The sequence below is a fragment of the Saccopteryx leptura genome, chromosome 3 (assembly GCF_036850995.1).
Source record: "Saccopteryx leptura isolate mSacLep1 chromosome 3, mSacLep1_pri_phased_curated, whole genome shotgun sequence".
Lineage (NCBI taxonomy): Eukaryota > Metazoa > Chordata > Mammalia > Chiroptera > Emballonuridae > Saccopteryx > Saccopteryx leptura.
In genome coordinates, this window is record NC_089505.1 from 248,376,490 (window position 1) to 248,389,401 (window position 12,912).

The 12,912-nt window shown below is 40.5% G+C and overlaps 1 protein-coding gene and 1 pseudogene across 1 annotated transcript; one reads left to right on the forward strand and one right to left on the reverse strand.

The window, feature by feature from the left end:
* Positions 1-321: 321 nt before the first annotated feature.
* On the reverse strand, positions 322-6,185 carry GKN1 (gastrokine 1). Its single transcript, XM_066372375.1, has 6 exons — positions 6,085-6,185; positions 4,111-4,164; positions 3,886-4,023; positions 2,523-2,633; positions 1,447-1,594; positions 322-672 (listed from the first exon to the last, which is right to left on the reverse strand). The coding sequence occupies exons 1-6, from the start codon at positions 6,094-6,096 to the stop codon at positions 578-580; spliced, it is 558 nt and encodes a 185-aa protein (XP_066228472.1). The 5' UTR covers positions 6,097-6,185; the 3' UTR covers positions 322-577.
* Positions 6,186-6,806: 621 nt separating this feature from the next.
* On the forward strand, positions 6,807-7,334 carry LOC136397895 (small ribosomal subunit protein eS6-like; annotated as a pseudogene).
* The last annotated feature ends 5,578 nt before the right edge of the window (positions 7,335-12,912 follow it).

The following is a 12,912-nucleotide window of genomic DNA, read 5'->3' on the forward strand; positions in this document are numbered from 1 at the left end:
GAACTTGTAGTTGCATCACTTTTGGTTGTTCATTGATTGCTTCTTATATGTGCTTTGAAGGGGTGGGGATGGGGGGGCTCAAGCTGAGCCAATGACCCTTTGCTTAAGCCAACGACCTTGGGCTCAAGCCAGCAACCTTGGGATCATGTTGGTAATCCCATGCTCAAACCAAGGACCTTGTGCTCAAGCTGGTGAGCCTGCTTTCAAGCCAGAGACCTCAGGACTTCAAACCTGGGTCCTCAGTGTCCCAGGTCAATGCTCTATCCATTGCACCATCACTGGTCAAGCCGAAGGGGTTCTTTATAAAAGACAATTCTTGAATTAGGTTAACAATTGATTTTAATGCACTTTGACAATTTGCTACCACTACAATGCACTTTTAGTCCAATGGAAATGACAAAGAATTTTAGGTTAAACTAAATTCAGTGCTAACTAGTTTTATTGAAACTTAAAGAAGCCAAATATAAGTAGGAGAAACACATTTCAGAATGATATGATAAAAACCATTGGAACCCATATTTTTCTACAGAGAATATTTTGATGACTTAACCCAGAGCAACTTTTTTTTTGTTTTAATTTAGTTTTCCTCTGTTCTTCCACAGAAGGAAATGTTCATAATCCAGAGTATATTAGCATTGAAGCACTTTCCTGAGTAAAAAAATAGGCTTGCCCCTGATAAAAAGAAAAGAAAAAAACAATATCAATGTGTTTTTTAAGGACTTTTTTGGGTGTTGGGGGCGTGGAGAGGGATTGGGGAGAAGGGGTTATCACACAATTTCCAAACTTCTCTTCAACAATTTCAAGATCTTGCTAGCTATCAAACTTAAATGAATCAACCTACATAATCAACAGTTCAAAAGTTGTAGAAATGTTTACTTGAAACCTATGTATTCTTGATCAATGTCACTCCTTTAAATTTAAACTTAAATCTAAATAAAATTTTTTAAAAATTAAATGAATTGATTCAAAGATCTAGAAAGTTGTTGTCAGGTTAGGATCCTAGGTGGATACTTTGCTTTCGTGTAAGTTATTTTTTGAATGCCCAGAAATAGTGATTGTTTGAACTATAAGAAGTCAATAGATTTTATTAGTATGTATTGTCCTTTCATTTAGTCATTCATGTATTTCTTTGAATATATCTTGAGTGTTCTAGATTCATCTATAAAAGGCAGTGTTTCAGGATGCTTAAAAGCACAGAATCTAGGGCCAGAATGCTTCGCATTGACCTAGGCAAAGATTTTGTGACCTCTGTTAGTTTCCTCATCCAGGAGCAAATCGGTTAACATACTTAAATTATGTAGAATACTGCATGGAATGGAGCAAGCACTATGTAAGTATTAGCCTTGATTACTGTCTCTGAGTAGTTGGTGTTCTCTGTGGACACACTTGAGAATAGTCTAACGATTTCACCAGTACTACTTTGGACACAGTGAGGAGGCTACTCACCTTGAATTTCTTCAGCCGTATATGTAGGAATGCCCCTGCACATGTTAACAATGGATTTTCCAAACTTGTCTAGATTGTTGACTTTGTTAGGGTTGATTGAGTACATCAAGCCTTTGGGAGGCGGGCTCTCTGGTCCTTCACCCTGAAGCTGAGTATGGAGAAGACAGGGAAAAAGAAAGAGGGAGAATAAATGCTAAACCTAGTGGTCTGTTGAATTGAGCACTGTGTACAAGACCAACAGGCAGTATTGCTTGGCTATCATTTTTCCATAATCAAAATAAAGAAAAACCAATTGCAACCATGTATATCTCAGAATTTTTAAGTGTCCCAAGGGATTTGGCTGGTTTGAAACCTCAGCTTCTGATAAAAGCACAAGTCTAAGGCTAAATTTATTCTGAAGTTTGGGCCTTGTTTCGTTATCTTTCATTTCTCAGATTGAGCTGCATGGTAGCCAGCTTCTGAGAATGCAGTTGATTTAGTTTCTTTACCTTGTCAATGAAAGGCACCCATTTATCAGTTATTGAAATATAAACTCAGGCAAACATTTTAAAGAATGATGGATCCCCTCTCCCCGCCCATCCCAGTTGAGATTGCCAGATATAACACAGGACATCCAGTTACATTTGAATTTCAGATAAACAACAAATCCTTTTAAAATATAAATATGTCCCAAATATCGAATAGGACATACTTATACTAAAAAGTTTTCCATTGCTTATCTGCAATCTAAACTTAACTGTGTATTATCTCTTTTTTTTCTTTCTTCTAAGTGTAATATCCCTAACTCAATACTTGCAGAAAGAATGTCCTTGGAGAATCGCTGAGGGCTCTCCCTGGGGTGAGCAGAGTTTTTCTTCTCTACCAGTAAATGTTAGATATTTTTAGAAGCCTTAGGGGGCAGGTGTGAGCCACCACGTTTGAGTGTGGTGGCAGCTGCTTCTCCTGGTACACTAACCAATTCCACTTCCCCATTTGGGTTCCACTGTAGTCAAGAGGGACTGATTGTGACCTACACATTATTTACTGGAGATCAGAAGACCTACTCAGAACAAAAATAAAATGACTTTTATTTTTACCTTTTTTTCCTTGACCATTGCAGTGAGGGCTTTTAGAGAGGGCATGGCGTCCATGTTCATTTTGTGCACAATGCATGCCTTCTTGTGAAAGACTCTGGTGGCAGCAAAGCCCTGTTAAGAAGGTGGTAGGTAATGAGTCTGTTCTCTGCAGAGCTTTTCTCATCAGAAATCAGTTTCACCAAGATGATGGAGAACTAGAGTAATTAAGAGTGCAGGATCTGGCCCTGTTTTGCAATCATATTTATCACTGGCATTTCTAAGAATAAGCTACTAACTCTTTGAGGGCGGAGACTGAATGTCTGACTCGTTGCTTTACCTTCAGGTTCTAACATTGTAAGAGTCATTACATATGTCTGTTTTGCTGAAAACTTTACTACTATCACATTTTAGTCTCCTTTGGTCTTTATATTTCAAGGAGGCAGGAAAGACAGGAATTAGTTTTCTAATTGATCAGATGATAAAACTATAAAGAGTTGGCTTTGTTAAAGTACAGAGTTTGTTCAATACAGAACTGGTAATTTGTACAGCTGGGTTGTCTAATCAGAGCCAAGTGTTTTTTCGCTTTCCTTACCAATTAACATTATCATCTACATTTCCTTTGGTGCTTTTAAATTACAGGTGAAATACTGTTTCTGCCCTTTCAGAAGAAAATTTTGAAACAATATACTGAGTGAAATAAGTAAATCAGAAAAAAATCAAAACTATATGATTTCACACAGGTGGGATATAAAACTGAGACTCATGGACATAGATAAAAGTGAAGTGGTTACCAGGGAGAGGGGGTGTGGGGGATGAGTGGGGGAAAGGGAGTAAAGAGAGACAAGTATACCCTGATAGAAAATGATTTGACTTTGGGTGGTGGGTGTGCAACATAATCAACAGTTCAAATGCTATAGAAACATCTACTGGAAACCTATGTATTCTTTATTGATCAATGTCACCCTGTTAAATTTAACTTTCTAAATAAAATTTTTTTAAAAAAGAAAGAAATTGAAGGTAGAATGAGATAGGCTGTGCTTTGGCACTAGTAATATTGTGATGGTCTTTGACCATTACTGAGGGTGTCTGTGGCAAAGCAAAAGGATGTTTATATTTGTCTTATAGACCCTACAATCTCTAGAACATAGTGGATCCTAATTACTGTTCATTGGTTTAAATTTTAACTCATTGTGGGAAAATTATTAACAGAAATTGTATCTACAGGATGAAACTGGGTGAGCTAAATAGGCACTTTTACTTATAACTATGCTTATGTGCAGTTAGAATTTATTTTTTAACTTTTTATGGTTAGTGGGCAATATTTCTTAATTAAAAAAGAAGCCTCATATTTGTAAAGAATGGAAATTGCATGTTGGCTACCTACAGTTTTGTAATCCCAGAGCGTATTCCAGGAGTTCCATCCGTTATTGTTGTCCACATTGGCCACGTTGTGTTCATTGTTGACACTCACTGACTGTTGCCCACTTCCACCGCTGTTGTTGTTATCACTGATGTTGATACTCTGAAATTTGCAAGAAATTAATAATAATTTAATATCACATTTCTTTGCAGCTACATTGTTTAACACACTTTAAAAATTGAGACTTACATATTCAGCAAGGGCAGGAATCAGGAGGACACCAAGAAGTCCAATAAAGACAATCTGAAATCACAAATAGCATTGGTCTCCAGTCACATGGCAAAGCAATGTCCTCTTCTTTCTCGCTCTGTCCACACTTGTAGAAAATATTTACTAATTTTACTACTCTGTTGAGTGGTCTCTTTGTTCTTCTTCGACCATATATATTATTAACCATAAAAAGTTTTAATGACAATGTAGAATTGTAGGTTAATTACTTATAGTAATTATGTTATTGTGATATATAGTTTAAAAAATTTTAATGTAGGTCTTGTGAAAAAAAATGATAGTGTTGGTATATTAAAGAATAAATTTGAAAATGAATAGTATACATGATATGAAAATGATTATAAGTTCTGAGAATCACATCTAAAAATGATTTAAGTTAACTTTCCTATTTGATATGAATGCTTTCTTCCCTTCTTAGATCTCCTACCAGCAGAAGTAGTCTTTTTAATGTTTATTTTTTTAAAAAGCAACAGATTAGTAAGCAGGTTTAATAGTGGTGCTGAGGGGCGAGGGGTGGAGCGCCTGGCGGTCAAGTGTGGTTAGCAGAAGAGAAGTTAATAACTGTCCCGGGATACCTGGTTTAGTCATTTGTCACTGGGAATTTGATATTGCTTATCAGAACACAAGGTTTCATACAAGGTGCCTGATTCTCAGTACTTGTTCTTGTTTCCTTTACCTGGGATAAAATGGATTGCGAACTGCACTGGTAATTCAAGGTAATTTTATATTTGTTTAATTTTTCTCCTGCTAGCTTAAAAGGGAAGTAAAAATTAGTCTCAAAAGAAAAAAAAGTCAAGGGGTGAAAGAAATTTTAGAGGTGACTAGAACAATGCAGTCCTTTTACAGATGAGGAAATTGAGCTTTTAGAAGTCATTTAGGAGACTTGACCAAGTTTGTATTGGCCAAGGTTGTACCTCAACTCTTTTTTTTTTTAACTTTGTTGTTTTGGGAACTTATTTCTAGGTATTGATTTTATACTTCATTATGAAGCAGAGTCTGCTGCAGTTAATTTTAATATTTAGTATGTTGAAACATGAAAATATTCTTCTGATTCTAGCCCTGTGCAACCTGTTAGAAGAGACACATGATACCAGTTACTTTGGCAGAATCTTGTGGTCCACCTGCTACACTCTTAGCCTTTAATCTGGAACTACAAGTAAGAATCTGCACTAGCTTTAGGCTTCAGGGTTTTTCATGAATAAATGACTATGAGAAAGACAGAGGGACACAGAGAAACAGAAACAGACCGGGAGAGAGAGAGATGAGAAGCATCAACTCATAGTTGCAGCAATTTAGTTGTTATTGATTGCTTTATCTCATACATGGCTTGACCCGGGGGAGGGGGTTTCAGCTGAGCCAGTGACCTTTTGCTCAAGCCAGTGACCTTGGGCTCAAGCTAGCGACTTTTGGACTCAAGCCAGTGACCATGAGGTCATATCTATGATCCCACGCTCAAGCCAGCAACCTTGAGGTTTTGAACCTGGGTCCTCAGCATCCCAGGTGGACTCTCTATCCACTGTGCCATCACCTGGCCAAGCAATAATATTATTTTTATCTTGTCTGAACATTCTTAGGAGTTTTGATAAAGGAGAAATTTAAGAATGTGGGGAAAGATAGACATTTCCTAGAGATTAGGAACTGCTTGCAACCAGCCCAGACTTAAATTAGGAGATCTGGGAAGTAATTTTATTAAAATTAGCATGGTACAAAATGCTCAGACAGCTGTCTAATCCCACTATAACTATCTTTCTCTATAGCCATGCTTAAAATGTCACAATTCCATGAAAATAAAGAGAGGTTTGTTTTTTTTAAAGACAAAACTTTCTGTTATGGTGATACTGTCATAAGCAGACTCCCTTAGCTCAGAATGTTGACAGTGTCCTATTTATAAGGTAATTTATAAGGTAATAAATTCAAAAGGAAGATCCTACTCACTGTGAACTTCATCTTGACTTCACCAAAGCAATGGAGTAGAGAAGGCAGGTAGGCATGGACTCATACAAGAAGCCTTCTCATATTTGTACTTGACTGGCTTTACTCAAACAAGGTGTGACCAGGTGGAGTCAAAGACTTATCTTTCTGCATTTCCCATATCTACATCAAAATCCAGGGTACGAAGAAGCCTTTAGAATGTTGGCCTGGCTAACAAGGCCGGCATTAATCTGACTCATCATTTGGTAAAGTTAAAAATATCACAACAAACCCAATATGATTTATGATAACTTTTGGCCCCAACTGATGTGTGGGTGTGGGTATTTTATATATTGATATTACTCAGATTCAGATATAGAATGATCCCTAAAATCAAATAAGATCACAGACAAGAAACAGTAGGCACACTGGGCCTTTCAGATAACAGATTCTGTAAGAATGTGGGATGACTTCATCTTCTTGCCTTTACCTTAACTTAGTCCATTGTGATAGTTTTGCTTAGACTAACCGTGTTCTATTAGCTAACCCCACCAAACCTATCCTCTTTCCTGCTGTCTTGAGCTCTCTCCATGACAGTACCATATATCCAGTTGGACAATCTGGGGGCTGTCTTCAGCCCATTTTTCTGACCACTGCATCCAGTTAGTTACAGCCTTGTCATTTCATCTTAGAAATGCTTTTTGCTCTTTTTTTGTGGCACCTCAGAGGCATTCAGTGGCTTCAGGATGAAGTTGAACATCTCCTTCCCAGCCACTGGCTGCCAGAAACTCAACACACAACAATACAAACATCATACATTTTATGAGAAGCATCTAGCCACAGAAGTTGCTGCCGATGCTCTGGGTGAGAATCAGTGGTGGGAACAACAAACAAAGTGTCCCCACGAAGCAGGGTATCTTGACCTATGGCTATGTTGGCCTGTTACTGAGTAAGGGGCATTCCTGTTACAGGCAAAGGAGGACTGGAGAGAGAAAGCACAAATCTGTTCAAGGTTGTATTGTGGGTGTCAAGCTCAGTGTTCTCAACTTGGTCATTGTAATAAGAAAGGTAAAAAGATATTCCTGGTCTCAGTGGTACTACTGTGTCTTATCACCTGGGGCCCAAAGAGCTAGCAGGATCTGCAAACTTTTCAATTTCCTTAAAGAAGATGATGTCCACCAATACATTATGAGAAAGCCCCTAAACAAAGAAGGTATGACATCAAAGCACCCAAGATCTAGCATCTGGTTTCTCTACATGTACTGCAACACTGACAGTGGCGTATTGCTCTGAATAAATAGCATACTAAGTAAATTAAGGAAGAGGCCACAGAATATACTAAACTTTTAGGCAAAGAAGGAAAGGAAGGAGGGAGGAAGGAAAATGAAAGAAATGTCCTTCAACTCTGTCTTTTTCCATAGCTCTTTTTACCTAGACTTTTCCGTTATACAATTGATCACCCTGGTCACCATCTTTTATATTTCAGTGCATGATCTACCATGCTTAGCATCTTTCACTGCAAGCTTATGAGATAAACTTCCAACTCATTTAAACAGTGTCCAGGGTCTTTTATAATAAGGTTCCCAAAGACTTCCAAGCTGTATCTGTCACTCTCCGCCATGCACCTACATTCCAGCTACACCAGAGCCCACCATTCCTGGAATATTTAGGAGGTTCCATGACCCTTTGCTTTCACACATGCTCGACTCTCATGCTGGAATGCCAACCCCTTGCCTTTCCTGAACTGGCAAACTGCTATTCACGTTCAAGGCCCAGCTCAGTACCACTGCTTCTATCACATCTCCTCCATATCCTAGGGAAACTTTCTTTTTTTCCTGGACCATAGAATAAATCTCTGTCCCTTTATTTACTTCTAGATAATTTATTTTTCAGAACTTATGTTAAAATAATAAAAATTGTATTCATCAGAAGCAGAGAGTAGAAACTGTCCTGGGCAAACAAGTAAAAGCTCAGGAGGTGAATTAAAGTTTTTTTTAAATTTCTTGTTCTTTCCTGCACATTTAAGCTACTAAATCAGCCTGACCAAGCAGTGGCACAGTGGGTAGAGCATCAGAATGGAACGCTGAAGACCCAGGTTAAAACCCCAAGGTCATCAGCTTGAGCAAGGGCTCATCTGGCTTGAATGCAGGCTCACCACCTTGAGCACAGGGTCGCTGGCTTGAGCATGGGATCATAGACATGACCCCATGGTTGCTGGCTTCAGCCCAATGGTCTCTGACTTGAAACCCAAGGTCACTGGCTTGAGCAAGGGGTCACTGACTCAACTGAAGGCCCCTGGTCAAGGCACATATGAGAAAGCAATCAATGAGCAACTAAGATGCTGCAACTATGAGTTGATGCTTCTCATCTCTCTCCCTTCTTGTCTCTGTCCCTCAATCTCTCTCTCTAATAATAATAATAATAATAATAATAATAAGCTAGTAAATCAAATACTGAAAAGGAAAACTTTATTTCATTAATTGCTGATCTATAAATTTCCTTTTTGGAAACTTTCTTCAGCCCATGATTATCCTTTTATTCATGGACTGAAATCACAGCATGTGGTTACAGGGTTATAAAGCTTGATTCACTATGAACATCTCTTCAAAATGTCAGTATGGGTGGTAAGATTTTGTTTATGCATTCACAGATTTCTTTTAAATTCACTCTTGCAAAAGATCCATAAGCCTGAGGTGGAAGGCAGACCTTGAAGAGGTCTTCATCTGCTTTAGGAACTGTCACATCCCTACAAAGGCAAAGAGTGGAGGGCACGGTGCCTCTTCTCTCAGCTGCAGGAAGTCACTGTGGTACATGGGTGCAGTGCCTAGTGCCCTCTGTGGGTATCATGCCTTACCAAGGACTTGAGGTTGACATTTTCTACTGTGGGCTGTGAAATGCTCCATAAAAAATAGAGAGAAAGAGTGCAGGATCCAATAATCCTTCTCGTAGACATGGACAATTCACATCCACATATCAAATGTACTATGAAATTTGTAGGGGAGAAATCTATGTCATGTTGTGTCATCTAGATCACTCTTAAGTGTCCATAGATCCTAGTTGTTTTTTCTTTTTTTTTATTTATTCCCCCCCCCCCAAATATATTAACATTCGTGGGGGACATGTGCTTCCTCTGAAGATACACCCTGGATTTGAAAATCAATTTGGGGAACTACTGATTGGAACTAGAAGCCAGGAGACCTAGATTCTGTTCTGTTTTCTCCTTTCAGTGAATCTTTTCTGTCCTCTGGGCTTTAGGTTTCTTATTGGTCAAGAAGAGAAAAATTCTTTCTTTATACAACATCATCATTTCAGCGTCTCCAAAAATCAGAAGGCTCTCTTCCTCTGGACTTTACGTGGTATATGTATAAATGTGTGTTTGTGAGTATGTGTGTGGGCATAGGGTTGGGTGGTCAACTCTTACCTCAACCTTTGCCTGGTATCCAAGGCCAAAAGTCTTAAGGCAGCATGAGCAAGTTTCTTGCTCCCTCTCACATTGAGAGTTATGTTTAGTATGGTTCTTGTCACAAATGAGAAAGAACATATCTGTTTGTATTTTTGTCACCTCCATAGGACCTAGAATTTGCCAGCACATATGCGATGCTAATAAGCTCATTTTTTTTTTGACAGAGACAGTGATAGAGGGACAGATAGAGACAGACAGACAGGAAGGGAGAGAGATGAGAAGCATCAATTCTTTGTTGTGGCACCTTAGTTGTTCATTGATTGCTTTCTAATATATACCTTGACTGGGGGCCTACAGCATAGCAAGTGATCCCTTGCTCAAGCCGGTGACCTTGGGCTTCATACCAGCAACCTTTGGGTTCAAGCCTGCAACCATGCGGTCACGTCTATGATCCCATGCTCAAGCCAGCAACCTCGCACTCAAGCTGGTGAGCCCGCGCTTAAGCCAGCGACCTTGGGGTTTTGAACCTGGTTCCTCCACATCCTAGTCCGACACTCTATCCACTGCACCATTGCCTAGTCAGCCTAATAAGCTCATTTTAAAAATTGTAATTGAATAAATGTGATGCTTAAGCTAGAGCAGTGGTTGGCAAATTCAATAGTCAACAGAGCCAAATATCAATAGTACAACAATCAAAATTTCTTTTGAGAGCCAAATTTTTTAAACTTAAACTATATAGGTAGGTACATTGTTATTAACTTAATTAGGGTACTCCTAAGCTGGCCTTTGTGCCCGCATTCAAGGGGCCAAAGAGCCGCATGTGGCTCACGAGCCGAAGTTTGCCGACAACAGAGCTATAGAATTTAAAAAGTGCATTATTTATTTCTGAGTTTTGGAGCCAGCAAGAGCAGTGCAGACCTACACTGGCTATAGTGACACATCAAGGAAGTCCTAGGAGATGGTATGACCCAGTGCCTTACAGTCAGTGTGGGGTGAATCAATTCATGGGTAAATAGGGCCTGCCCTGCCCACAGAGCTAGATGTGGGGTCATGCCAAGAACCCAGCCCCTATCATCTTATCTCACAGCACATGCCCAAGGCCTCACCTCCCCCCACACCCTGTCACGTGGAACTGGGAGGGACCTCCCTTGGTGTGGGGCAGACAGGACACAGTGCACATGTAATATGCTCACACTGAGTGGAGGGATTTCTGAGCTTCCCCAGGGAGCTCAGACTCTTCTCGGAGGGGAAGGGAAAGTGTACTTGCAGGGCACTTTTTCATCATTAAATAGCCTTATTCAAGAGCCCCTCCCCTCCATCGCCATGTTAATGGACTGACTTTGCAGTCACCTGTGAAGCTCTCAGTAATCTCTCTTTGTTTCTTGCCCTGTTTTTGACACCCAGGACTCAGCTGGCCTTAGCCCATTTGACCTCACACTGCAATTTACTTGCTAGAGTGCGGAAGCCCCGTCAAGCAGGGATGCTGTCTCAGTCTCTCTGCCTCTAGTGTTGTTTTCCTGAGCCTCCCACACCAGTTTGAAGATCCTTGGGATGGTCTGGGTTCAGGTGGTTCACTGTGAGGTCTAACACACTCTGTCCCATCAGGGGAAACTTGGGTCCCCTCCCATGGTGCTGGTTTACCAGCCTGCAGCTAGGACTCCAGTTACGGTTCCTGTGGCTACAGCTCCCGGGCTGTGGCCGTCACTGCTGCGCTTGCATCAGACCTTCCACAGACATCGTGGCCAGGAAGGGCACATCCAAAAATAACAATAGGAACATGTAAATGAACATTTTAATAACTTTTGCTGGAAAACTTCTAATTCCAGAAAATCCATGCTTGCTTTCTTTCTTTCTTTCTTTCTTTCTTTCTTTCTTTCTTTCTTTCTTTCTTTCTTTCTTTCTTCCTTCCTTCCTTCCTTCCTTCCTTCCTTCCTTCCTTCCTTCCTTCCTTCCTTCCTTCCTCTCTCTCTCTCTCTCTTTCTTTCTTTCTTTTATTTCATAGTTGCTTCTGCGTAAGACAGAAATTCTTCTCAGATAGCAGCTAGGTGGAGGAAGCTCTTTCCCATGGCTTCACAGAGCCCCTTTCCTTTGCTGTTCCCTCGGGGACAATTGCCTTCCAAAATGTACACAATGCTGCCTTTCTGTTCTTGCTTGTAAGTCTGTCCAATTGCATTTGCCAAACATTTTGGATGCCGTGCCCCCCCCCCCCCCCCGGAGGCAACCAAACTGGCAAAATCTTGCTAAAAGAAGGTCTCCTGAGTGATGACTTTATTTATATAAACTATGTGAAAGTATAGATACACAGAATGTTGAACCATCAAATCTGCCTCAGTACTTCCATCCTGAAGAGGATTTGGAGACAATGTGCCATACGAGGAACAGAAATCTCATCGTAACAGTACCATATTGCTTTATAATTGTCTCCTAGCTAATTCAGAAGAACACTTATTCTTTGTTTGGTGTTTCTTGTGAAGCAGGTTAGAGAAAAATACTTCAGGTGTGTTTCTTCAACCAGGCTGCCAGGCTTGGAAAGGACAGAACACCCCAAAGGGATATTGGATTCTCAAGGGGCCTCAGGGTATCTTGAGCTTCCAGGATTACTTTTTAATTAATAGCAAGTTACCATGCTTCAGCAAGTGCAATGCCCCAGTTAAGCACAAGTACTGCAGAAGACTCAAAGATGTAAAACAACTAGTGTTCATACTCCAAGATTCTGAAATCTCTATGACAGATACAGCTGGCTTCCTGACGTGATCAGAGTAGCTACATAGGACTCACGTTCAGATGAGAACCCCATATCTGAGTTTAGTGCTTTGCAGGTGCCAGCTTGAAATTCTTAGTACTGTAATTTTATTTTTGAACCTGTGTTTTGTAAGTGAAGTCTGAGGAGACAACAGGGCATGCAGTGGGAGCTGGGAGCCATGGCTCATGCGCGATCCCACCCCCTGCTTCTCCCCACCTCCCTACACAGACCTCTCACGTCCACAGGTGGAGTCTGGGTGCAGGTGCTGGAAGGGCCAAGCTTTAACACGTACACCTGCAGGGTGAGGCCCCGGTGCCTTTGAGGATTTGCTCTTACCTTGCAAATATCCCCATGCCCAATTTGCACTGGACTTTGCAACACAGACACATAATATGGATATAACAAACTAAAGTAGGAAGAGGCAAGGTTCTAAGGTGATGATTTGCAACTGTACAAGGTCACACGGCAGGTGAGAATAGAATCTTTTTATTTATTTTTATTTATTTTTATTTATTTATTTATTTATTTATTTATTAAATTTTCTGAAGCTGGAAATGGGGAGAGACAGTCAGACAGACTCCCGCATGCGCCCGACCGGGATCCACCCGGCACGCCCACCAGGGGTGAAGCTCTGCCCATCAGGGGGCAATGCTCTGCCCCTCCGGGGCCTCGCTCTGCCGCGACCAGAGCCATTCTAGCGCCTGGG

Excerpts from the sequence above, each read along its gene's own strand:
- GKN1 (XM_066372375.1), bottom strand. Across the intron at positions 2,634-3,885 it reads CGCTCTGGGATTACAAAACT|GGCTTTGCTGCCACCAGAGT; the intron begins GTAGGTAGCCAA and ends CCTTCTTAACAG. Across the intron at positions 673-1,446 it reads TACGGCTGAAGAAATTCAAG|GGGCAAGCCTATTTTTTTAC; the intron begins GTGAGTAGCCTC and ends TCTTTTTATCAG.